General features: G+C 38.8%; 1 protein-coding gene across 1 annotated transcript in view; it reads left to right on the top strand.

Annotated features, from left to right (window-relative positions):
- Positions 1–25,883, top strand: part of ZRANB3 (zinc finger RANBP2-type containing 3) — a 263,334-nt gene that overhangs the window by 76,096 nt on the left and 161,355 nt on the right. The window contains exon 2 of the mRNA XM_052654562.1: positions 8,049–8,067. Coding sequence (XP_052510522.1) covers positions 8,049–8,067 — 19 coding nt within the window. The remainder of the gene's footprint in view (positions 1–8,048; positions 8,068–25,883) is intronic.

The raw sequence follows: 25,883 nt of genomic DNA on the forward strand, positions 1-25,883 counted from the left end.
AAGTTGTTGTTCAGTTGCTAAGTCATGTCCAACTCTTTGCCACCCCATGGACTGCAGCACACCAGGCTTCCCTGTCTTTCACTATCTCCCATAGTTTGCTCAAACTCATGTTCATTGAATCAGTGATGCCATCCAACCATCTCATCTGTTGCCCCCTTCTTCTCCTTCCTTCAATGTTTCCCAACATCAGAGTCTTTTCTAATGAGTTGGCTCTTCCCATCAGGTGATCAGAGTACTGGAGCTTGAGCATCAGTCCTTCCAATGAATATTCAGGGTTAACTTCCTTTAGGATTGACTGGTTTGAACTCCTTGCTGTCCAAGGGACTCTTAAGAGTCTTCTGCAGCACCACAATCCAAAAGCATCAGTTCTTTGGTCTCAGCCATCTTTATGGTACAACTCTCACATCTGTACATGACTACTGGAAAAACCATAGCTTTGACTGTTTAGACCTTTGTTGACTAACATGTAGCCTATCAGGCTTCTCAGTCCATGGGATTTTTAAGGCAAGAGTACTGGAGTGGGTTGCCATTTCCTTCTCCTGGGAATCTTCCCTACCCGGGGATCGAACCCAGGTCTCCCACATTGTAGGCAGTCGCTTTACCCTCTGAGCCACCAGGGAAGCCCAACATTAAGTTAGCATTGGTCAAATATAACATACTAAAGGGTGGTATGGTAGTATATTAACCATATTAAATTGTTGATTCCTGCTACTGGACAGTTTCATATGAATATCCAAAAGTCAGTATTCTTCCTGGGATAATAGACCACATCTGAGGTCACAGCATGCATGGTAATTGATTAAGCAAATTCTGTTTTCATGTACTGAGTCCTGAATTCTGTACTTCTGATTCAAAACAGAGTTTGTTGTTTAGTCACTGAGTTGTGTCTGACTCTTTGCAACCCTATGAATTGCAGCTCACCAGGCTTCCCTGTCCTTCACTGTCTCCTTGAGTTGGCTCAAACTCATGTCCATTGAGTTAGTGATACCATCCAACCATATCATCCTCTGTCATCCCCTTCTCCTCCTGCCTTCAGTCTTTCCCAGCATCAATCAGGTGGCCAAAGTATTGGAACTTCAGCTTTAGCATCAGTCCTTCCAAGGAATAGTCAGGATTGATTTCCCTCAGGATTGCCTGGTTTGATCTCCTTGCTGTCCAAGTGACTCTCAAGAGTCTTCTCCAGCACTACAGTTCTAAAGCATCAGTTCTTCGGTGCTCAGCCTTCTTTACGGTTGAACTCATATCCACCCATGACTACTGGAAAAACCATAGCTTTGACTATATGGACCTTTGTCAGCAACGTAATGTCTCTGCTTTTCAATAAACTATCTAGGTTTTTCATACAGAATTAGAGCATTAAATTCTCAATGTCATCAAATATTCTCTTGGAGAGTTTTTGTGTTTTCTTTTTGACATGATTTATTCAAAAGAGATATGGGTGTTCATTATTGAAGAGGTTTTTTTTTTTTTTAATATAAAGAAATTGGAGAAAAGCTTCCAGTTAAACACATATTATTTGGTTCTATTAGTCTTAGAAGAGAAATTTAACTGGTGTGTAAAGTGATTGTTAGGAAAGTATAATGCTGTTCAGTTTTCTCTTTTCTACCTGTCTTTGAATTGGGGTTTAAAATAGTTAACACTGAACATGTGCATCCATAGTTACAGCTGCTGCAAATACCAGAATATATATGTCTTGATATGGTAAGTGGTGATTAATGTAAGGAGCCTCAAAGTTTTGGAAACAACTCAGTGAAGTGGAGAGTTGCTTTTTTGATGTCTGCAGCCATGCTGGATAAGCTATGATTCAAGCAATTAACAAAGAATTTGGAACAAAGAATATTATTTATTTTTTATGAAAATGGAAAACTGAACTGCTTGTTAACTTCAGATAAAATTGTATAGCTATTGGCATACCAAACCAGGTTTGACAAATAAAATGCATATTCTTTAATGAAGGGTTTTTTTTTTTTAGCTGTAGGTTAAAGTCCCTATAATATGGATTATATTTGCTATTTCCCAGTGGGAGAAAAAAACTGTTTATATTTCCATGGATATAATGTAATTATATGTAATAATGTGATTATGGGCAGTCCATTTACAAATGAAGTTTAGACTTTAGTTTCATTCAGATATGATATAAAATTTCTATGAAGTGAGAAATTGGATTAGCTATATTTTCATCTTTTATATTATGGTCTCCATCAGTCATTCTTATTGTTTTCCTTCTCAATGTTGACTCCATGTCCACTGTTCGGGTTTCCAACATGTTATATGGCTACTTCCCTATTTTTAGTTTTTCTTTTGTTTTTTTTGCTTTTGCTACCAAAATTCCTTTCTGATTACTCTGTATCTGTTGGCTCCCTTTTTTTTTATTTAACTATCCACAATCCTCTTAACAAATGAGAACTGCAAGTGAGCTTACACATGAGCTGCTTATAACTTAGTATGGTGGCCTTTTAGTCATCCTTTGCAGCATTTGACACTGTTAACCCATTTACCCTGTTTTGAAATGTGTATCCCCTGGACTTCTTAGTCCCTGAACCTTGTTCTCTAACTCCATCAATATTTTTAGTTCCTTCCCTTTGCTTTCAGAATAAGAGTGCTTCCCAAGGTTGTAGCCATGAAAAAAGTTCATTCCTTTTTTTACAGTTTTTGCAGGAGAACCCCATTCATTTCTACTTCTTCTGTTACCATCTTCATGCATAGCTACTTGACCATTTTTATTTGTTGTCTTAACTTCATTGCCAAGTTAAGACATCTGTTGATCCACAGATGTTACACTCATAGAGTCAGTGATTGGGTTATGTATAGTATTTTGCCTTTTTAAAATATCTCCTCTGTTCCCTACTTTTCTTTTGAGCAACTACCATATTTGTGTGTTCCCCGTACAGAATAATTCCTTAAGACAGTAATCTGTACTCAGTCTCTGCCCTTCTTCTGCTTCCATTGTCTCCTGAACCCTTTTAGGTGAGGCTTTTGTTCCCTACTGTTCTATCAAAGTTGCCCTTGTCAGGGCTGTGAATGATCTCTTGCCAAATCAAATGATCAATTCCTAGACCACATTCCACTAGGCTTGTCAGCAGCATTTGTCATAGTTGTTCATTAGCTCCTTCCAAAACACTTTCTTAACTTGGCCTCAAGGTCACTACATTCTTCTTGTAGTTTTTTATATTACTGGATCCTCCTCAGTTTCCTTTGCTGGATCTTTCTCCCTTTTGTGACTTCTTATTGTTGGAGTGCTCCAGGGCTCTCTGTCAGTAGCTTTCTTCTTCCTAGGTGATCTCATTTAGTCTCCTGACTTTAAATATCACCAGTTTGGTTTTCTGGAGCTTCCTGGTGGCTCAGTGGTAAAGAATCTGCCTACCAGTGCAGGAGATGTGGGTTTTATCTCTGGGTTGGGAAGATCCACTGAAGAAGGAAATGGCAACTCACTTCAGTATTCTTGCCTGGAAAATCCCATAGACAGAGGAGCCTGGTGGGGTTACATAGTCCATGGGATTGCAAAAGAGTTGTTCACGACTTAGCAACTAAACAAGAACAAATTTAGTATTTTGCTTTAGAATAATTTTAGTACTCCCTCTCCTTTGTCACCTCCCTTCAGTTTTGCACTTTGAGATTACAGAATGGGTCCTTCCACTTGTAGAGTCTTCATTTAGAATATACATCATCCACTAAATTCACATATATATAGTTTCATTGCCAATCACATTTCCTTTTCATCTTCTATCTTGAATCTATATTAAGGTGTTTTTATTGTTTGGTTATTTTTCTCAAATATTTTTCTTCAAATGGTTTGCTTTAAGTGATATAATCTTGGAGATCTTGATTAGCTGCATGTCTTTTTGCCATCCCTTTTAATTAATGGGTATCTCAACTGGATATACGATTCATGAGTTCTGCTTTCCTTTCAAGTAGTCTAGATTAGTTTCCATTGTTTTTTAGTTTCTGATGTTGATGATAAAAGTGCAATGCAGTTGTTTTTTCCCCTTTATTGATAATTTTTCTTTCAGTCTGAATACTTACAAGGTTTTCTTTTTGTTCATAAGATTAATGAATTTTATACGGATGTGAGTAGATATTTGTCTTTTCAGCTCACCCCGAAATGTGGTTCTCTGTTTCAGTTATCCATCAGAGGTATCTTCTTTAGCCCCCAAAAATTTTCTTTTATTTACTTAATTTTTGCTTCTCCTTCATATATTGTGTCCTTTCTCCTTTTGAACACCAGTTTTTCACATTAGTTTTCAGGTTCTGTTCTTCAAGTGTTTTTTCTTTGCACTTCATCTCGTAGTCTACTGATTTAGCTGTCAGTAATAATCATCTTTTTAAAAAATTTATCTACTCATTTTAATTTGGAAACCATGGAAGGAAGTGTGTGTGTGTGTTGCATTAGAATTTATTTAGGTGCTATAACAATTTTTGTGCAGGTGTTTAGTCTTTCTAGCACTGCTACTTCACTAGATATATATTCTGATTATTTACTTGTATTCTGCTCTTTCAGATGATGGGGCCTCTCACATGATCAGTTATTTTTCTATGATTGTTATTGTTGTTGTTCAGTCGCCAAGTTGTGTCTGACTCTTTGAGACCCCATAGACTGCAGCCCACCAGGCTTCCCTGTCCCTCATCATCTCCCAGAGTTTGCCCAAGTTCATGTCCATTGAATCGGTGATGCCATCCAACTGTCTCTAATCCTCTGTCACCCTCTTCTCTTTCTGTCTTCAGTCTTCACCAGGGTCTTCCCCAGTGAGTCAGCTGTCTGCATCAGGTGGCCAAAGTTTTGGAGCTTCAGCTTCACTGATGGCTGTTTCTATGATAGCTCATTGGAAATCAAGTCTGATTGCTGAACTGTTGTAAATAGTAGGACTGCCAGAGGTTGGGACAGATATAGTGCCTAAATTTGAAGGACAGTCAGCCCCACTAGAAATACCTGAAGGAAGCTCAGTGCTCTTTGATGTACTTAAACTGTCCTGGTTTCCAAAGTTGGGAAGACCCGCCTGTCTCATGTTAGGAGAATCCAGCATAACCAGAGGGCTGGAAGACAGTCTTACAACTGGGGTCTTCAGATACTTAAAAGTCAAGCCAAGGCAGTGATCCACAGCCACCAGTTGTGTCAGTTGTTGCCCAGGGCTCTGATGCTATTTTTTAGTCAATTAACCACCCATGGGGTGATTTAGCTGCCTAACAATTTGCTCTGATGTTACTTCACTACAGTCATAAACCTCATCTAGCAGCCTGCAGGTCACAGTAGCTGTTTAACTTTAGAAAGTTAAGGAACTTGGAGTTGGGCATAGAAAACAAGCCACAGTCAAGGTGTTATATTACAGACTATCCTTGATCCTTTCTCATTCCAATGCCTTTACATTCTAATGACTCTCAGATTTATTATATCAGTCCCTGCTATTCCCCTGACTCACATATCCCTTGCCCCACCCAACAGTACAACTGGGGTATCTAATGGATACCAGAAAGACTATAGATCGAAACCTAAGTTGTTTTTTTTTTAGCCCTCTTGCAACTTGCAGGATCTTAGCTTCCCAACCATAGATTGAACTGTGCCCCCCTGCAGTGGAAGCATGGCATCCTAACCATTGGACCAGCAGGGAAGTCCCCCAAACAGAACTTTTGATTGTGATCTCCAAACCTGCTGGTCTCCCCACCCTTCCTTTCTCAGTGAATGCATTACCACCATTTTTTCACAGTTAATTGCTTAAGCTGGTATCTTAAGATTCATTTTTGACTTCTTTCCCTTGTTTCATATCCATAATATCCCTATCCCAATTGTTCAGCATATCATATTGCCTGTGCTTTCAAAATGTGTCTAAACTGACCACTTTTCACCAACTCTGTCTCTATCATGCATCCATATGTTGTTGTTCCTCTCCTGTTCTACTTCAGGTGCCTCCCATCTGCTCTCGTTGTTTCTGCTCTTGTCTTCTATAGTTTATTCTCTAGAAGCCAGAGTAATCTTCTTAAAAAGTTAAATAAATGTTGCTTACTTCCAAAGGACTCTAAGGAAATCTAGACTTCATGCCATTGCTTATGGCTGTCCATGGTCAGGACCTAAGGTGCTTCCAACCTTATTTTCTACCGTTTGCCATGACTCAGTACATTTTAATCACATTAGACTCCCTCTGCTTGCTTAACTATGTCATAACCATCTTATCTCAGAGCTCTTGCATTTGCTCATTGCTTGGTTAGAGTACTCTTCCTCCAGATTTTCTCATGATTCCCTTCCTCATTAAATTTGTGACAACTTATTCAGATCTGTTTGAATTGCTTTATTATAAAGATTGTTCCTGACCACTCTTTAAAACAGATACTCCCTTAATTCCCTATTGCACTTACCTTGTTTCAGTTTCTTTAATGGCACATATCACCACTAGGATCATTTATTTGTTCACTGTCAGAAGTTCTTCCAGTCACCCTTTATGAAGAAAAACCTTTAAATGCTATATCTCTAGGACTTGGGCTTCCCAGGTGGCGCAGTGGTAAAGAATCTGCCTGCCAGTGCAAGAGCCGCAGGTTTGATCCTGGGTCTTGAAGATCCCCTGGAGGAGGAAATAGCAACCCACTCCAGTATTGTTGCTTGGGAAATCCCATGGAAGAGGAGGCCGGCGGGCTACAGTCCATGGGGTTGCAGAGTCTAACACGACTGAGCACACAAACTTATGACAGTGCTAGGTACATAATGTTGTTCAGTCATTAAGTTGTGTATGACTCTTTGCAACCCCATGAACTGCAGCAGCCAGGCTTCCCTGTCCTCCCCTACCTCCCAGAGTTTGCTCAAACTCATGTCCATTGAGTCAGTGATACCATCCAATCATCTCATTCTCTGTCACTCCCTTCTTTTCCCTGTTGAGTTACTTAACAGGCACTCAATAAATAATATATACTTCAAATGATATCTTTACCAAATTTAAATTGGATTTTGAAATGAAAAAGTAGGTATACATGTAAATCTTCCTGGAAATAAGTCATATTTTTCAAAGTATTGCTTTTTAGTTTTCTACTTTTCCAGCCTGTTTGCAAAAAATATAATAAACTTGTTACTCTTGCATATGTTTTAAATTTCAGTTAGAGTATTTGTATTTTATTTTCCCATAAAAACTTAATATGTAACCTACCATCTTTTTTTCATTTTAAGAACAAAATTCCATTTTACCTGTAGGTTATTTCTTAATAATATATTTATTTCCAAATTATTAATTTGTGTTTTATGTTAAAGAAAGCATGTAATATAGTATAATGTCAAGGCCATTGGGATTAAAGGAAGGAGAAAAATGCAAATAGGGAATTTTTTCCTTTCTGATTTTTGTATTCCATTTTTTTTTTTTTTTTAAATTTCCTGTATATCACCTTGGTTAAGAGATTGGTTTTTCCCCTTATGATGTACTCACTGTCTCTAAAGGACCCCTTGTGATCTTGACCATATCTGCTATCCTGTTTTGTTCTTTGCCTTATTCTTCTAATTATGACCTTAGTTTATGCCTTGTCCTCAATTTCCAGTGGATAGAATTTACTTCTGTAGGTTAATAAAAAGAATAGGGAGGAGAAAATTTAGTGAAATAATAGTAGAATACAAAATTCAGCTTGAAAGTGGCCCAGTATGTATAATATAGCATATATTAATATAATTTTATGTATAACATCCTAATGCACGTTAATACAGCGTTCTTCTAATCTCTAGGGGAGACCATGAAACCTTACTTACTGATAAGGACGGGAGTCATTGGTACAATCACTTGCCGTTTTGCTCATGTTTTCGAAGGATCATTGTAGCCATCGCCATGGGTGGGCATTGGGAAACAGCATATCTGAAACTAACAGTCCCATATAACCATATGCAGTTGGCAGCTGGAGAGTCTTGTAAGTCAGGAAAGGCCCTTATTCTTATGAACACTTATAAACACCTCTCTCTGGCTTAGTGCTGTAATGTGTAAACTGTTTTGTGGCAAGCTACTGAACACAACAACGCTTAATCAAAACTTTTTAAATGGTTGACTTTGGTAATTAAGACATTAATTTGGTTTTATTTTTGTTTTTTCCAGGTGTATGGTGGCTGATGAAGTAAGTGTGTTCATGATTTTTATGTCCTTTATAAAATTCCCCAGCCAGTTTTTATTGTCTGCTATTTACCCTGTACTCTCTCTCATATGAGTCTGCATCTGTATATGGAGAGGAGAGGGGGAGGGCGAGGAGGAGGGTGGCAGGGCAGCAGCAGAGAGAATAAGAATGAGAAAGAGAATGTGTGTGTGTGTTTGTGTGTGCATGCATGCAAGACATGCATTTGGAACATGTTAGTATTAACATTAGTGATCCAGAAATATAGTGATCTATATTTGTGGCCTCAGAAGAATGAATTTTTTTTTTTTGTTTGGGATGCAACCCCAAACAAAGCTGAACTCTTCTTTACTTGTCAAAATGCTGCTTGCTTAGAACCTGGACTTTTAAGATTTTGCTCTAAAGGTTACTTTTAATTGTTTTGTATGAGTGTGAAATGTACTATTCAAATGGTGTTTTATTGTCACTAATCAATTTGATACCTTTAAGTGGCATGTACTTGTATATACTCATATTCAGATTTTTCCACTGAAAGGGAAGCTCTTGCTACATAAGCTGCAGTACTCTGCATACATTCTGAGTAAATTTAAGTCAATAAAGTTCTGATTTTTTATATCATTTTTAAACATGTTTTCATGATATCTTTAATGATAATAGCAAAACATATACATTTAAGAATATATCAGAGATAAAGAAAATGGATATTGAATTTTTTAAAAAGATATATGAGACCATAAAAAATTCTCCCAATTAGCTATTTTTTAATGTAATTTACATGTAGACTCACCAATGGTGTATCTTTAGGAAAAAAGTAAATAAGAGTATAACATGCAAATGAATGCCAAGCAGAAGGTTGACATAGAGCTTCTTGGTTCATGCTGATTTATAATTACTGAAGTTTTTAGTTTGAACTCTTTACAGGCAATTGTTTTTAGACTAAATGTTACAGTTAGAAACATAGTCATTGCCTGTGAAAAACTTGAACAGTGTAATTAAAGAGACAGGACATGGACATTTGGAAAAAAAGTAGAAATTTTTATTTTGGAACAAGATGAATTCTGAAAGAATCTACATAAATTTATAGATTTGAGAGTCCAAAATTACTAAAACAGGCTTATGTTTTTAGTCCCTGAATATGTTTTCACCAAAAAGGAGTATAAATTCATACTTCAAAACCTTAAAACTAGGCATAACCATTTATATAATGTATAAATGTGTGCTACATGTATTGATGTATATATAAATTATTTTGTAAACAGACCAGTTTTATTTTCACAGTCAATATAACATGTAGTATTATTTGTTAATCTCCTCAAGTGATTCATGGGGAACATTTTACTGGCTATGACATTGCTACCTTGTTCCTCAATTTGGTGTTACAGCGGTTTGAATATGCCTTAAATGTGCAGAATCATTCATGGATTGAAATAAACATTTGATTAGCACCTTAACTCTGCTTAGCACTTATATTTCCGTTTTCTCAGTTAACATTAGACTAAGGATGGTGCATGATGAGTTCACGATGAATGCTTTAGCCAACAAGAGTTTTTCATTATACTCTTCACTTTTCATCTCCTATTATTTGCAATTACACTTGCCACATGTCGAAGGATTTGTGGTAATCTTTTGAAACTATTATTTTTTAATTTAATAAATTAAAAAAAACCATTTAATATTTTCTCAGTACTTAAAATAAGATTCCCTTTTTGTGTCCCTCATATATCCTCATATTTCTCCAGCATTTTAAAGACTCTTATTTTTTACACTTATTTGACTTTCCAAAGTTCATTATGTTGAATCCCCTATCAATAAGGTTAATTAAGGAAAAATCCTCAATTTAACATATAAGTACAAAAAATAGTCACAGAAATAGCATAGTATTATAAATTCTAAGATCACAGCTCAAAATACAATAACATCCTCTGTTTTTTGATTGAGTTGAAATGCCATTTCTGTGGAATCTTATTGAGCTAATATGGATGAAAGTGAGTAAATTAAAAGTCTTGAAATAGAAAGAACTTGTATATATGTAAATTATATGAACTCTGGTTTGACCTTCATTTTATTTTCTAATACTGTTCTCCTTCTCTTGCTCTTATCACAAAACAGTAGTGAAGTCAGAGAAGGAAATGCAGTTTATAATTTGGAGGTCAACCACATTTTGATTTTAAAATTAAAAAATATATTTTGATATGATGAATATTCAACTTATCAATAGAGCTTTAGGAGAACAATTTTACGTCTATATTATTAGCCTCTTTTATTTCTTTTTTAATGCTTAAATACCTACTTGGAATATTGTATAATTTAACTGTCTGCTGTGATCTTTCCTTCCTAGCTTTGGAAGCAAATGACTTCCTTCACTGTATCCTCTTGTAGTATCTTTCCAATAATGTCCTTTCTAATGTATCAAATCTTTGTGGAATTATATAATATCTCTATTGCATATAAAATTGGAATGGTGACTTATTTCTGTTTGTCTAATTGTGTGATCTTTGAGTATTTATTATAAAACTATGTTTCAGATAGCCAACAAAGCTGCAACTTTTAATAAAATTAACTTTTCAGACTTAGCTTAAGCTCTTTTAATTCCTGTTTCCCCTTCTTGGTTTAATGTAGTTAAGTGTTATCTCAAGAGCTATACAGTAAACATAAAGAAACTCTTTTGAAATAGTACTCCGTTAATAATGGAATTTTGGGCCACAGTCTGTAGTCAGGCTCTTGCACTATTACCTTTGCTGTTTCTTAATAGTTTTTTAACCACGGTGTTTTTGTTCTGTTGAAAATGTTTATTCACAGAAAGATTTTAAATGTGAAAAATTATTTCACATTAACATATACCAGGTAATTCAAGTGGATACACATGAGGAAAATATTAAATCTACACACACAATACCTTATTTTCAGGGATTTAAAGGCAATTATTCTTTGTAAAAGCTTAGTGTTTACAAAATTTTTGTGATGTTCGTTTTTACTTAAGAAAATGAGATTAACATCCTGGGTTTAGATGAATAGCTTAATAATTGTGCAGCTATGGACAAATTGTTGTCAGGACATGGATCTGTCTTCTCTGTGTATTGAATCTATTATCAGAGTCAGAAAATTCCTACTTTCCTCGTTTGTAATATTTTTGTTAGTACTCTGCTGTAGTCCTCTCCCCCTACACTTTTCCCTAAGTTTCCTTCCTGTTACTTGAGAAAACATTTGGAGGCAGAGGGATGGTATAACCAAATAAAGAATTGCTTTCCTTCCTTTTTCAGAAGAAAAGGAAACCGTTTGTCAAGGCTAAGCCACTTGGCTTGGCTTACTTTGTGACTATTTTGGGATTAATAGATAAATATTTGGAACAGAGACCAGAGAGTTATCATTATGGATGCTCTTTTTTTTTTTTTTTTTTGGTCAAGGTGCTTCTCTGGAAGAGAAGTTTGGAGGGGAAAGGCTGTGGAAACTGTTGAATGCTTGCAGAAGTTTTTCTGGAGGCTGAAGTTTGAAAAGCCTTGTGATTTTCTCTGCAGGCAGAAATCTGTAGGTGTCTCAAAACACCAAAGAACCCCCTTTATAAGATTATTTCTGAGCAGAATACCTTAAAATTGATACTGTGATATAGACTCTGCCAACATTTTAGGTTTGAGGACTAAGACATTAAACCAGACATGAAGAATTTTAGTTTTCCTTTTATATAAGCCAAACTTGGTTTGACAAAGAGAGCTGAGATGATAATTTTTATTCCATTTGCTTCTACAAATCCTTCTTTCCCTTTACCAGACCCTGGTGGAATTGAATCCCCTCTGAGCTTTTACTGTTTCTCATAAGCAAAAACATAACCCCTTTGGGGTGGTGGTCCATTTTTGTTGAGTGAATAGACTGATTAAAAACTTAATACTTAATTAACGCATATGTGCCAGGTTCTGTTCTATTGATTTACATGTATTCATTTGTTTCATCTCTGGACAACTCAATAGAATGTTATGATTATTACTACCACCATCATTTTTTAGATGAGAAAGCTGAAGCACAGGTCTGTTAGTAAATGGAGCTGGGATATGCTAGGAGCTGGTATCGAATCTGAAATAATCCAGCTCCCAAGTCCATTATTGCTGTTCTATACAAAGTCTGCAGGCACCAGACTTTCTATGTTTTGAAAGGATTCTTAAATACAGAAGACTCTGTAAGACACAGTGCTCAAATGGATGAAGCTGAATGATAAGTGATAGCATTTGTGCTGTTGAGACCGTTCTCTAAAGAGGTATCATTTGACTGCTTGTTCTTCATTTCTAAGGCCAGCTTTACTATTTTTTGAATGTCCTTTCTTAAAAATAACTTTTAAATTTTAGAATAGTCTTTTTTTTATTTTTTTTTGGTTGCGCTGGGTCTTCGTTGCTGCTTGCAGCCTTTCTCTAGTTGTGGAGAGCAGGGGCTACTCTTTGTTGCAGTGCATGGACTTCTCATTGTGGGGATTTCTCTTGTTGTGGAGCAAAGGCTCTAGGCATTGGGCTTCAGTAATTGCAGCGGGTTGACTCTGGGTTTGTGGGGTGCAGGCTCCAGGGCACAGGGGCTTTAGTAGTTGTGGCTCATGGGTTCTAGAGCACAGGCTCAGTAGTTGTGGTGAACGGCCTTTAGTTGCTCTACGGCATGTGGAATCTTCCTGGACCAGGATAGAACCCATGACCCCTCCAATGGCAGGTAGATTGTTATCCACTATCCCACCAGGGAAGTTCAGTAACACTTTTAGTTTTATAGTTATTGTGAAGATAGTACAGAAAATTCTCTTACGCCCCAAAGCCAGTCCCCCATTATTAGTTACTTTACTATACTAATAGTAATGTGTCTCAATTAATGAACCAATATTCATATATTAATACTGTTAACTAAAAGCCATACTTTATTTAGACATCCTCCGGTTTTTACTGATGTCCTTTTTCTTTTGCAGGAGTCCATCCATGTTTTATAACATATAACTCCATTATACGTTTTAGACAGGCGGTTGTTGTTCAGTTGCTCAGTCATGTTCAACTCTGTGACCCCATGGATTGTAGCACACCAGGCTTCCCTGTCCTTCACCATCTCCCAGAGCTTGCTCAAGCTCATGTCGATTGAGTTGGTGATGCCATCCAACCAGCTTGTCCTCTGTTGTCCCCTTTAACTCTTGCCATCAATCTTCCCCAGCATCAGGGTCTTTTCTAATGAGTTGGCTCTTCACATAGGTGACCAAAGTATTGGAGCTTCAGCATCAGTCCTCCCAGTGAATACTCAGGGTTGATTTCCTTTAGGATTGACTGGTTTGATCTCTTTCCAGTCGAAGGGACCTCAAGAGTCTTTTCCAGCACCGCAGTTCTAAACATCAATTCTTCGGTGCACAGCCTTCTTTATGGTCCAACTCTCACATCCATATGACTAACCAATAGCTTCTCCTAGTTGTGAGTTTCTCAGACTTCCCTTGTTTTTGAAGACGTTTATAGTCTTGAGAATTAATTGTTTAGCATTTGGTAAAATGTCTCTTAATTGGGATGTGTTGTCTGATGTTTTTCTCGTGATCAGACTGGGGTAATGTGTTTTGACAAAAAGACCACAGAGGTAAAGTGCCATTGTCACCATGTAATAGCAAGGGTACATAATATCAATTCAACTTCACTATTGATGTTAACCTTGATTACCTGGCTTGATGTAATGTTTGTCAGGCTTTTACCCTGTAAAATTACTGGTTTTGTTGTTGCTGTTCCTTCCCATACTATGTTTTTTGAAAGAAAATGACTGTATGTAGCCCATACTTAAGGAATGGGGATTTATGTTCTACTTCTTAAAGGCAGAGTAAATATATAAATTGGGCTACCCTGGTGGCTCAGTGGTAAGGAATCTGCCTGCCAATACAGGATATGCAGGTTCAATCCCTGGAGAAAATCCAGGAAGATCCCCTGGAGAAGGAAATGGCAAACTACTCTAGTAACTCCAGTAATCTTGCCTGGAATATCCCATGGACAGAGGAAACTTTTGCAAGGTTGCAAAAGAGTAGGACATAACTGAGCTACTAAACAACAACAAATACATAAATTATTTGGAATTCATTCCTTCACTCACTTACTTTACTGTGTATTTATATCTGTAGGACTCATGGACATTCATCTTATGTTTTGGGTTATTATCAGTACTTTTTAATTTTGTTATGCAAATGGTCCCAGCTTTGGCCGTTGGGAGGTCTTTTAATTCACTCCTGTGTCCAAGACTTGCCCGCTTCTCTATAGGTTGTTCTGTTTGGGGTTTTCTGTTTTCTTTGGGTTTTTTTTTTTTTTTTTCAGCATTTTCTTACTTTCTGGCACTATAAGATGCTCCAGGCTTCTCTAGTATATGTCCTACCACGGTCCTTGAATCAGCCATTTCTCCATGAAATTCTGGTTCTTCTTATTGGAGAAAGATACTGGCATCAGATCTAGGTGGTAGGTGTACTCATTTTTACTGAGGTGTCATTCCTTCTAGATCCTCTCAGCTGACAGAAGTGAAAGTGAAGTTGCTCAGTCGTGTCCGACTCTTTGCGACCCTGTGGGCTGTAACCCACCAAGCTCCTCCCTGCATGGGATTTTCCAGGCAAGAATACCGGAGTGGGTTGCCACGTCCTCCAGGGGATCTTCCAGACCCAGGGATCGAACCTGGGTTGCCTGCATTGCAGGCAGATGCTTTAACCTCTAAGCCATGTGTGTGTATGTACATATTTATAGATATTTATCTATGCAACCAGCTGTATCTGTATTTAAGCTAAACATGAGTTCTTCTTGATTTCTGTAGCTCTAATCATTTACCACATGGATCATTCTATCTTTTCCCCTTGCTTAACTGTAACTTCCCACTCCATCAGTGAGAATCCTAGCTCCCACCATCTGATATCTCTTTAATTAATTATACATTTCTAGTATATAGGCATGGTGGTTTCAATATTATTAATCTGTGCCCTCACAGGAAAGAAAATTATTAACTAGAGTTCAGTGCTTATGTACAGTTCCTTTTACCTTTATTTTTACAGATTCCATTCATTTTCAGAATTATTTCTCTTTGTGATCCAGTGAAGTTGTTTCATACACTTATAATACATTCCAATTATTATATCACACATTACATTGCATCATGAGATCTTCTTACCTCCTAAGTTATTTTCAAATTATTTATATATGTCAAAGTTTACTTTTTGTAATGTATTATAATGTTCTATGGATTTTCACAAATACTTAATGTCTTTTAGGCACCATTACAGTATAATACAGAATAATTTTACTGCTCTAAATAACCCCCTGTGCTTCTTACTTAATTCCCTTCAGGCCAAAACCCCCAACAACCAAAGATGTGTTTAATGATGCTATCATTTTGCCTTTTCCAGAATGTCATACGATTGGCAGTATACAGTTTGTAGATTTTTCAGACTGACTTTTTTCACTTAGCCTTATGCATTTAAGTTTCAACCCATGTCTTTTTGTGGCTTGATAGCTTTTCTTTTCATCACTGAATAAAATTCCATGATATGGATGTGCCACGGTTTGTTTTTCCACTCACCAAGATGAAGGGATGTATCTGTTGCATCCAGTTTTGGCAGTTACATAGGTACTTGTGTGGGTATAATCTGTTGAGTAACTGTCTAGGAGTGCAATTGCTAGATTATATGGTGTGTTAGTTTCCTAAGGGTGCCATGAGAAAGTACCACCAACTTGGTGGCTTAAAACAACAGAAATTTATCCTCTTTCAGTTCTAGAGGCTGGAAGTCTGAAATCAAGGTGTCAGGAAGTTTGTTTTCTTGAAATCTCTTCGAAGCCTGTCTGCTGGCTTCAGGTGTATGTCGGCAGTCTTGGCATTTCTGGGCGTGTAGATGTGTCCTTTCAATCCCTGCCTCCCTTTTCAGGAGCTGTTCTCCCCCTCCGTCTGTCTCTAATCCACTTGTAAGAACATTAGTCAGATTGGATTAATGGCTTACCCTACTGTGATATGACATCTTCTTCACTAATTACATCTGCACAACCCTTATCCAAAAAAGGTCATGTCCTGAAATACTGATTGGGTAGGACTTCAATCTATCTTTTGGTGAGTAGACACAATGCAACCCGTAATATCTGGTGAGAATATGTTCACTTTTGTCAAAAACTGTCAAACTGTGTTTAGATGTGGCTGTACCATTTGGCATTCCCGCTAGTTGTGAGTGAGAATTCCCCTTGCCCTGCATTTTCACCAGCAGTTGGTAATGTCAGCTTAAAAAAAGATTAAAAAAAATTTTTTTAGCCATTTTACTAGCTATAGTGGAATTTCATTATTCTTTAAATTTCTAGTACTCTAATAACAAAAGATTTTAAGCATCCTTTCATGTGTTTATTTGCCATCTATGGATCTTTGGCATGGTCTTTGTTCAGTTCTTTTGCCCATGTTTTAATTAGATTATTTTTGTTGCTATTGAGTTCTAAGAGTTCTTTGTATATTTTAGGTACAAGTCTTTTATCAGATATGTGATTTGCAAGTATTTTCTCCAATGCTTTGACTTATCTTTCATTCTTTTAAAAGTTTCTTTCACAGAGCAGAAGTTTTTACCTTTAATAAAATCCAACCTATCAACTTTTTCTTTCATTGATTGCTCTTTTGGTCTTATTTTTCATTGCCAAACCCAAGCCACCTAGATTTTCTATGTTACCTTCTAGAAGATTTATAGTGTTACAGTACACTTTGGTCTATGATTGATTTGGGGTATAAAGTTCAGTTCAGTTCAGTTCAGTCACTCAGTCGTGTCTGACTCTTTGCGACTTCATGAATTGCAGCACACCAGACCTCCCTGTCCATCACCAGCTCCCAGAGTTTACCCAAACTCATGTCCATTGAGTCGGTGATGCCATCCAGCCATCTCATCCTCTGTCGTCCCCTTCTCCACCTGCCCCCAATCCCTCCCAGCATCAGGGTCTTTTCCAATGAGTCAGCTCTTCACATGAGGTGGCCAAAGTACTGGAGTTTCAGCTTCAACATCAGTCCTTCCAGTGAACACCCAGGACTGATCACCTTTATGATGGACTGGTTGGATCTTCTTGCAGTCCAAGGAACTCTCAAGAGTCTTCTCCAATACCACATTTCAAAAGCATCAATTCTTCGGCACTCAGCTTTCTTCACAGTCCAACTCTCACATCCATACATGACCACTGGAGAAATCATAGCCTTGACTAGACGGACCTTTGTTGGCAAAGTAATATCTCTGCTTTTGAATATGCTATCTAGGTTGGTCATAACTTTCCTTCCAAGGAATAACCGTCTTTTTTTTTTTTTAATTTTTATTTTTACTTTATTTTACTTTACAAAACTGTATTGGTTTTGCCATACATTGACATGAATCCACCACGGGTGTACATGCGTTCCCAAACATGAACCCCCCCTCCCACCTCCCTCCCCATAACATCTCTCTGGGTCATCACCATGCACCAGCCCCAAGCATGCTGTATCCTGCGTTGGACATAGACTGGCGATTCGATTCTTACATGATAGTATACATGTTACAATGCCATTCTCCCAAATCATCCCACCCTCTCCCTCTCCCTCTGAGTCCAAAAGTCCATTATACACATCTGTGTCTTTTTTGCTGTCTTGCATACAGGGTCATCATTGCCATCTTTCTAAATTCCATATATATGCGTTAGTATACTGTATTGGTGTTTTTCTTTCTGGCTTACTTCACTCTGTATAATCGGCTCCAGTTTCATCCATCTCATCAGAACTGATTCAAATGTATTCTTTTTAACGGCTGAGTAATACTCCATTGTGTATATGTACCACAGCTTTCTTATCCATTCATCTGCTGATGGACATCTAGGTTGTTTCCATGTCCTGGCTATTCATGGCTGCAATCACCATCTGCAGTGATTTTATAAAGTTAGTGCCTTGAGTATTTTTTTTTTTTTTTTGCATATGGATGTCCAGTTGTTCCAGCACCATTTGTTGAAAAAATTACTTTTGCTTCTTTATCAGATATCAGTTGAATTTATTTGTATGGGTCTATTTCTGGCTCTGTCTTTTGTTCCCAAGACCTGTGTCTATTCTTTTGCCAATACCACACTGTCTTGATTACTATAGCTTTATAATAGTCCTTGAAATTTTAGAATCAGTATCTCAGTCTCCATAGACAGCTTGCTGGGATTTTGATTGCTGTTGCATTGAATTTATAGATAAAGATGGGTGGAATATACAAATCTATAGATTTATAGACCAAGTTGGGAAGAAACCTTAACAAGGTGAGGCTTTAGTCCATGTGAAACTGTTTACCTCAGATTGGGACTTGAACCCATGTGCTGGGACTCAAACCTGGGCCAAAACCCTGCATGGCTGGGACTTGAACCCAGCTAAAACCCAGTTATGCACTTGAACCCAGCCAAAACCCTGCTTGGAACTTGAACCCACATGGCTGGGACTCGAACCCAACCAAAACCCTGCTTGGGACTTGAACCCATGTGGCTGGAACTTTAACCCACCCAAAACCCCCAGTACCTGGTTTTAGGGCCTAATGAAGCTCAGGTTCTTAATGTCTCTTCCCAGAAAGAATTCAGTGAGAGACAAAGTGACATGTAAGAAATGGATTTATTCAGATTCAGAGAGAAGCACATTCTACAGACAGTGTGGACCGTCACAGAGGGCAAGTGTAGCCAGGAAATGTGGCATGGTTAGTTTTTATAGGCTGGGTAATTTCATATGCTAATGAGTGGGAGGATTATTCCAACTAATTTTGGGAAGGGTGGAGATTTGGTGGCTCAGAGGTTAAAGCATCTGCCTCCAATGTGGGAGACCTGGGTTCGATCCCTGGGTTGGGAAGATCCCCTGGAGAAGGAAATGGTAACCCACTCCAGTATTCTTGCCTGGAGAATCCCATGGATGGAGAAGCCTGGTAGGCTACATACAGTCCATGGGGTTGCAAAGAGCCAGACACGACTGAGCAACTTCACTTCACTTCACTTGGAGATTTCCAGGAATTGGGCCACTGCCCACTCCTTGGTATTTTGACAGTGTCTTGGAACTGACAGTGCCTGTGAGCCCCTGGCATGCTAGCATAAGTCCTTTTGAAGGAAGTCATCATTACCACCATTACCCCTAGAATAGTTTAGTCTCAGGCCAAACTACAGAGAGAGAACACAGCCCCAACCATGAACAGAAACTTGGATCAAAGCTTTACTGAGGATAACCCTGCCCATCAGAGCAGGACCCAGATTCCCCCACAGTCAGTGCCTCCCATCAGGAAGCTTCCACAAGCTTCTTATGCTTATCCATCAGAGGGAAGACAGAATGAAAACCATAATTACAGAAAACTAACCAAACTGATCACATGAATCACAAACTTGTCTAACTCAATGCAGCTATGAACCATGCTATGTAGGGTCACTCAAGATGGAGGGATCATGGTAGATAGTTCTGACAAATGGTCCACTTGAGAAGGGAATGGCAAACCACTTCAGTACTCTTGCCTTGAGAACCCCATGAACAGTTTGAGAAGACCAAAAGATATGACACTGAAAGATAAATTCCCCAGGTCGGTAGGTTCCCAATATGCCACTGGAGAAGAATGGAGAAATAGAGAAAAAGAAAGGAGGAATAGCTCCAAAAAGAATGAAGAGGCTGAGCCAAAGCAAAAGTGAGACCCAGATGTGGATGTGACTGGTAATGGAAGTCAAGTTTGAAGCTGTAAAGAACAGTATTGCATAGGAACCTGGAATGTTAGGTCCATGATCAAAGTAAATTGGAATTGGTTAAACAGGAGATGGCAAGAGTGAACATTGACGTTTTAAGAATCAGTGAACTAAAGTGGACTAGAATGGGCAAATTTAATTCAGATGACCATTATATCTACTACAGTGGGGAAGAGTCCTTTAGAAAAAATGGAGTAGCCCTCATGGGTAAAAAAAAAAGAGTCGGAGATGCAGTACGTGGGTGCAGTCTCAAAAATAACAGTAATCTCTGTTTCGTTTCCAAGGCAAACCATTCAGTGTCATAGCAATCCAAGTCCAGGTCCCAACCACTAATGCCAAAGAAGCTGAAGTTGAACCGTTCTATGAAGACCTACAAGACCTTCTAGAACTAACACCCCAAAAGATGTCCTTTTCATCATAGGGGACTGGAATGCCAAAGTAGGAAGTCAAGAGATATCTGTAGTAACAGGCAAGTTTGACCTTGGAGTATAAAATGAAGCAGGACAAAGGCTAACAGAATTTTGTCAAGAGAATGCACTGCTCATAGCAAACACTCTCTTCCAACAATATAAAAGATGACCCTACGCATGGACATCACCAGATGGTCAATAGCGAAATCAACCTGATTATATTCTTTGCAGCCAAAGACGGTAAAACTGTATACAGTTGCCAAAAATAAGACCAGCAGCTGACTGTGGCTCAGATCATGAACTCTTATTGCCAAATTCAGCCTTAAATTGAAGAAATTACAGAAAACCACTAGACCATTCAGGTATGACCTAAATCAAATCCCTTACAATTATACAGTGGACGTGAGAAATAGATTTAAGGGACTAGATCTGATATACAGAATGCCTGAAGAACTATGGACAGAGGTTTGCAACATTGTAGAGGAGGCATTGACCAAAACCATCATGAAGAAAAAGAAATGCAAAAAGGCAAAATGCAAAAAGGTTGTCTGAGGAGGCCTTACAAATAGCTGAGAAAAGAAGAGAAACAAAAAAGCAAAGGAGAAAAGGAGAGATATACCCATCTGAATGCAGAGTTCCAAAAAAAGGCAAGGAAAGATAAGAAAGCCTTCCTTAAGTGATCAATGTAAAGGAATAGAGGAAAACAATAAAATGGGAAAGACTAGAGGTTGCTTCAAAAAATTAGAGATACCAAAAAACATTTCATGCAAAGATGGGCACAAATAAGGCAAAACGGTATGGACCTAACAGAAGCAGAAGATATTAAGAAGAGGTGGCAACAATACACAGAACTATACAAAAAAGATCTTCATGATGCAGATAACCATGATGGTGTGATCGATCACTCACCTAGAGCCAGACATCCTGGAATGCGATGTCAAGTGGGTCTTAGGAAGCATCACTATGAAAAAGCTAGTGGAGGTGATGGAATTCCAATTGCGCTGTTTTAAATCTTAAAAGATGATGCTGTGAAAGTGCTGCACTCAATATGACAGCAAATTTGGAAAACTCAGCAGTGACCACAGGACTGGAAAAGGTCAATTTTCATTCCAATCCCAAAGAAAGGCAATGCCAAAGAATGTTTAAACTACCGCACATTGCACTCATCTCACACGCTAGAAAAGTAATGCTCAAAATTCTCCAAGCCAGGCTTCGACAGTATGTGAACCAAGAACTTCCAGATGTTCAAGCTGGATTTAGAAAAGGCAGAGGAACCAGAGATCAAATTGTTGATCTGTTGTTTATTCAAAAAAGCAAGAGAATTCCAGAAAAGCATCTGCTGCTGCTTTATTGACTATGCTAAAGACTTTGACTGTGTGGATCACAGTTAACTGTGGAAAATTCTTCAAGAGATGGGAACACCAGACCACCTTACCTGTCTCCTGAGAAACCTATTTGCAGGTCAAGAAACAACAGTTAGAACCGGATATGTAACAACTTACTGGTTCCACACTGGGAAAGGAGTACGTCAAGGCTGTGTATCAGTCGTGTCTGACTCTTTGCAACCCCATGAACTATACAGTCCATGGAATTCTCTAGGCCAGAATACTAGAGTGCGTAGCCTTTCCCTTCTCCAGGGGATCTTCCCAACCCAGGGATCAAACCCAGGTCTCCCGCATTGCAGGCGGACTCTACCAGCTGAGCCACAAGGGAAACCCTTGTGGAATCCTGGAATGGATGAAGCACAGCTGGAATCAAGATTGCCAGGAGAAATGTCAGCAGCCTCAGATATGCAGATGATGACGCCCTTATGGTAGAAAGCAAGAGGAACTAAAGAGCTACTTGATGAAAGTGAAAGAGGAGAGTGAAAAAGCTGGCTTAAAAGTCAACATTCAAAAAGTGAAGATGACGGCATCTGGTCCCATCACTTCATGGCAAATAGATGGGGAAACAATGGAAACAGTGACAGACTTTATTTTCTTGGGCTCCAAAATCACTGCAGATGGTGACTGCAACCATGAAATTAAAAGAAGCTTGCTCCTTGGAAGAAAAGCTATGACAAACCTAGACTGCATACTAAAAAGCAGAGACATTACTTTGCCGACAAAGGTCCATCTAGGCAAAGCTATGGTTTCTCCAGTAGTCATGTATGGATATGAAAGTTGTACCATAAAAAAAGCTGAGCGCTGAAGAATTGATGCTTTTGAACTGTGTTGTTGGAGAAGACTCGAGAGTCCCTTGGACTGCAAGGAGATCAAACTGCTCAATTCTAAAGCAAGTCAGTCCTGAATATTCATTGGAAGGACTGATGCTGAAGCTGAAACTCCAGTACTTTTGCCATCTGATGTGAAGAACTGACTCTTTAGAAAAGACCCTGATGCTGGGAAAGAATGAAGGCAGGAGGAGAAGAGGCAACAGGGGATGAGATGGTTGGATGGCATAACCAACTCAATGGAGGTGAGTTTGAGCAAGCTCTTGTTGCAAAGAGTGGGACACTGACTGGAACTGTGTTGGGGAAATTAAATAAATAGTCTTTTTATGCTTCAGAGACAAAGCAGAGCAGTCTCTGACCTTGCTTCTAACCTGCCTGGATGCTGCCCTTCCTGGGAGTGACCATGAGTGACTGCCTGCTGTTAGTGCAAGACTTGCAGCACCATAGATAAGATCAGGAAGGAATCTTGAGATTTTTGAGCCACTTGAGGGGCCTGACCAGCCAAACCCTAGCAACATTCCAAGTTTTATAAGGGAAAACAAACAACATAAAACCAGGCTGCAATTTGGTCACAGATTGATGATAATATCAGTTTGCGTCTGTCCTGGAATTATAAGCAAGAACCCCGAACTGCAATTTTTGAAGTCTCACCCACAGATTGGACGTGCTGCCTGGAACCCTTTCCCAGTTGGGACTCCAGATGTGCTATGACTTAGAACTTCCCACCTCCATTTAAATCCAGATGTTAGTCAGAACCCAATTTAGTGATGTGTCCTCTGCTCCTCCTATTTTTCTTTTAATGTTAGCGTATTAAAAGTAAGCTAGATAATTCTCTAATAAATATCTGTATTATTTATTTGTATATAACGAGTGGCTTATTTTGTTAACAAATCCTTTGAACAAAGTGTCATGGCACCTCTGGGTGTGTCATTTGGCTTGCTGACTGAGGATCAAGTGAAGTGAAGTCGCTCAGTCGTGTCCAACTCTTTGTGACCACATGGACTGTAGCCTACCACGCTCCTCCATCCAGGGGAATCTCCAGGCAAGAGTACTGCAGTGGGTTGCCATTTCCTTCTCCAGAGGATCTTCCCGAGCCAGGGATCGAACCCGGGTCTCCTGCATTGCAGGCAGACGCTTTACCGTCTGAGCCGCCAGGGAAGCCACAGTGGACTTGTCTGCCATCTTGGACCCATCTGATTCTAATTGGTTTCTGTTATGTCCTTCGGCTATGTGATTCTTTCAAAAGTTGTGTCGTGCCCCTTTTCGTTCTGTTACAGAGGAACACAGACTCTCTCTCCATTTATTTAGGAATTCTTTGATTTTTTGTTGTTCATTAGTAAGTTTTTTGTTTTTTAGTGAGGTCTAGTTGACATATTGGAGAAGGCAGTGGCACCCACTCCAGTACTCTTGCCTGGAAAATCCCATGGGCGGAGGAGCCTGGTGGGCTGCAGTCCATGGTGTCGCTAGAGTCAGACATGACTGAGCGACTTCACTTTCATTTTCACTTTCATGCACTGGAGAAGGAAATGGCAACCAACTCCAGTGTTCTTGCCTGGAGAATCCCAGGGATGGGGAAGCCTGGTGGGCTGCCGTCTGTGGGGTCGCACAGAGTCGGACATGACTGAAGCGACTTAGCAGCAGCAGCAGCAGTTGACATACACTGTTATAGTTAATCTCAGGTATGCAACGTAATGTTTCGATATTTGCGTATATTGCAAAATGATCACCACAATAAGTCTAGTTAGCATCAGTTCCTATCCAGTTGTTAATTTTTCTCCTTGTGATGAGAACTTTTAAGATCTGCCCTTTTAGCAGCTTTCAGATATACAATACAGTATTATTAATTACAATCATATAAAGGTATACATTGTATCCCCATGACTTATTTATTTTATAACTTGAAGTTTGTACCTTTGGACTCTCTTTACCCATTTTGTCCATCCCAACCCCATGCCTCTGGCAACCACCAGTCTGTCCTCTGTATCTATGAACTCTGTTTGTTTGATTCCACACATAAATGAAATTATACAGTACTTGTCTTTCTTTCTTTGACTTATTTCACTTAGCATAATGCCTGCAAGGTCCATCCATGTTGTGACAAATGGCTGAATAAAATTCTATTTATGTATGTGTTGGACACAAGTTATTTGCATGTCTTTGCTATTGTAAATAATGCTGCCTTGAAAATGGGAATACATGTATTGTTTTGAATTAGTGTTTTCATTTTCTTTGAATGAATACCCAGAAGTAGAGTTGCCAGATCATGTGATAATTCTACCTCTAATTTTTTGAGAAACATCCTGGTACAGTGGCTGTACCAATTTTTATTCCCACCAACAGTGTAGGAGTGTTCCTTTTTCTCTATATCTTCAGCAACACTTGTTATTTCTTACTTTGATAATACCTATTCTAATATGTTGGAGTAGGAAATGGCAACCTACTCTGGTATTCTTGCCTGGAAAATTCCATGGACAGAAAATACTGGCAAGCTACAGTCAGTTGCAAAAAGTCAGACATGATTGAGTGACTGAACATAAACTCTCACTCTAATAGGTAAGAGGTGTTGTCTCATTGTGGTTTTGATTTGCATTTCTCTGATGATAAGTGAAGAGGAACTAAAGAGCCTCTTGATGAAAGTGAAAGTGGAGAGTGAAAAAGTTGGCTTAAAGCTCAACATTCAGAAAACGAAGATCATGGCATCCAGTCTCATCACTTCATGGGAAATAGATGAGGAAACAGTGGAAACAGTGTCAGACTTTATTTTGGTGGGCTCCAAAATCACCGCAGATGGTGATTCCAACCGTGAAATTAAAAGACGCTTATTCCTTGGAAGAAAAGTTATGACCAATCTAGATAGCATATTCAAGAGCAGAGACATTACTTTGCCGACTAAGGTCCATCTAGTCAAGGCTATGGTTTTTCCTGTGGTCATGTATGGATGTGAGAGTTGGACTGTGAAGAAGGCTGAGTGCCGCAGAATTGATGGTTTTGAACTGTGGTGTGGGAGAAGACTCTTGAGAGTCCCTTGGACTGCAAGGAGATCCAACCAGTCCATTCTGAAGGAGATCAGCCCTGGGATTTCTTTGGAAGGAATGATGCTAAAGCTGAAACTCCAGTACTTTGGTCACCTCTTGTGAAGAGGTGACTCATTGGAAAAGACCCTGATGCTGGGAGGGATTGGGGGCAGGAGGAGAAGGGGACGATAGAGGAGGAGATGGCTGGATGGCATCACTGACTCGATGGACGTGAGTCTGAGTGAACTCCGGGAGTTGGTGATGGAGGCCTGGCATGCTGTGATTCACGGGGTTGCAAAGAGTCGGACACGACTGAGCCACTGAACTGATGATTAGTTACATTGAGCATCTTTTCACATATCTGTGGGTCACCTGTATGTCTTCTTTGGATAAATATCTACTTGGTGTTTTGTTCCATTTTTAATTGGCTTTTTGTTTTTGTTTGTGGGTTCCTCCACCCCCCATGGAGCTGTAGTAGTCATTTGCATATTTTGGATATTACTACTAC

The sequence above is a fragment of the Budorcas taxicolor genome, chromosome 2, assembly GCF_023091745.1.
Source record: "Budorcas taxicolor isolate Tak-1 chromosome 2, Takin1.1, whole genome shotgun sequence".
NCBI classification, from domain to species: domain Eukaryota; kingdom Metazoa; phylum Chordata; class Mammalia; order Artiodactyla; family Bovidae; genus Budorcas; species Budorcas taxicolor.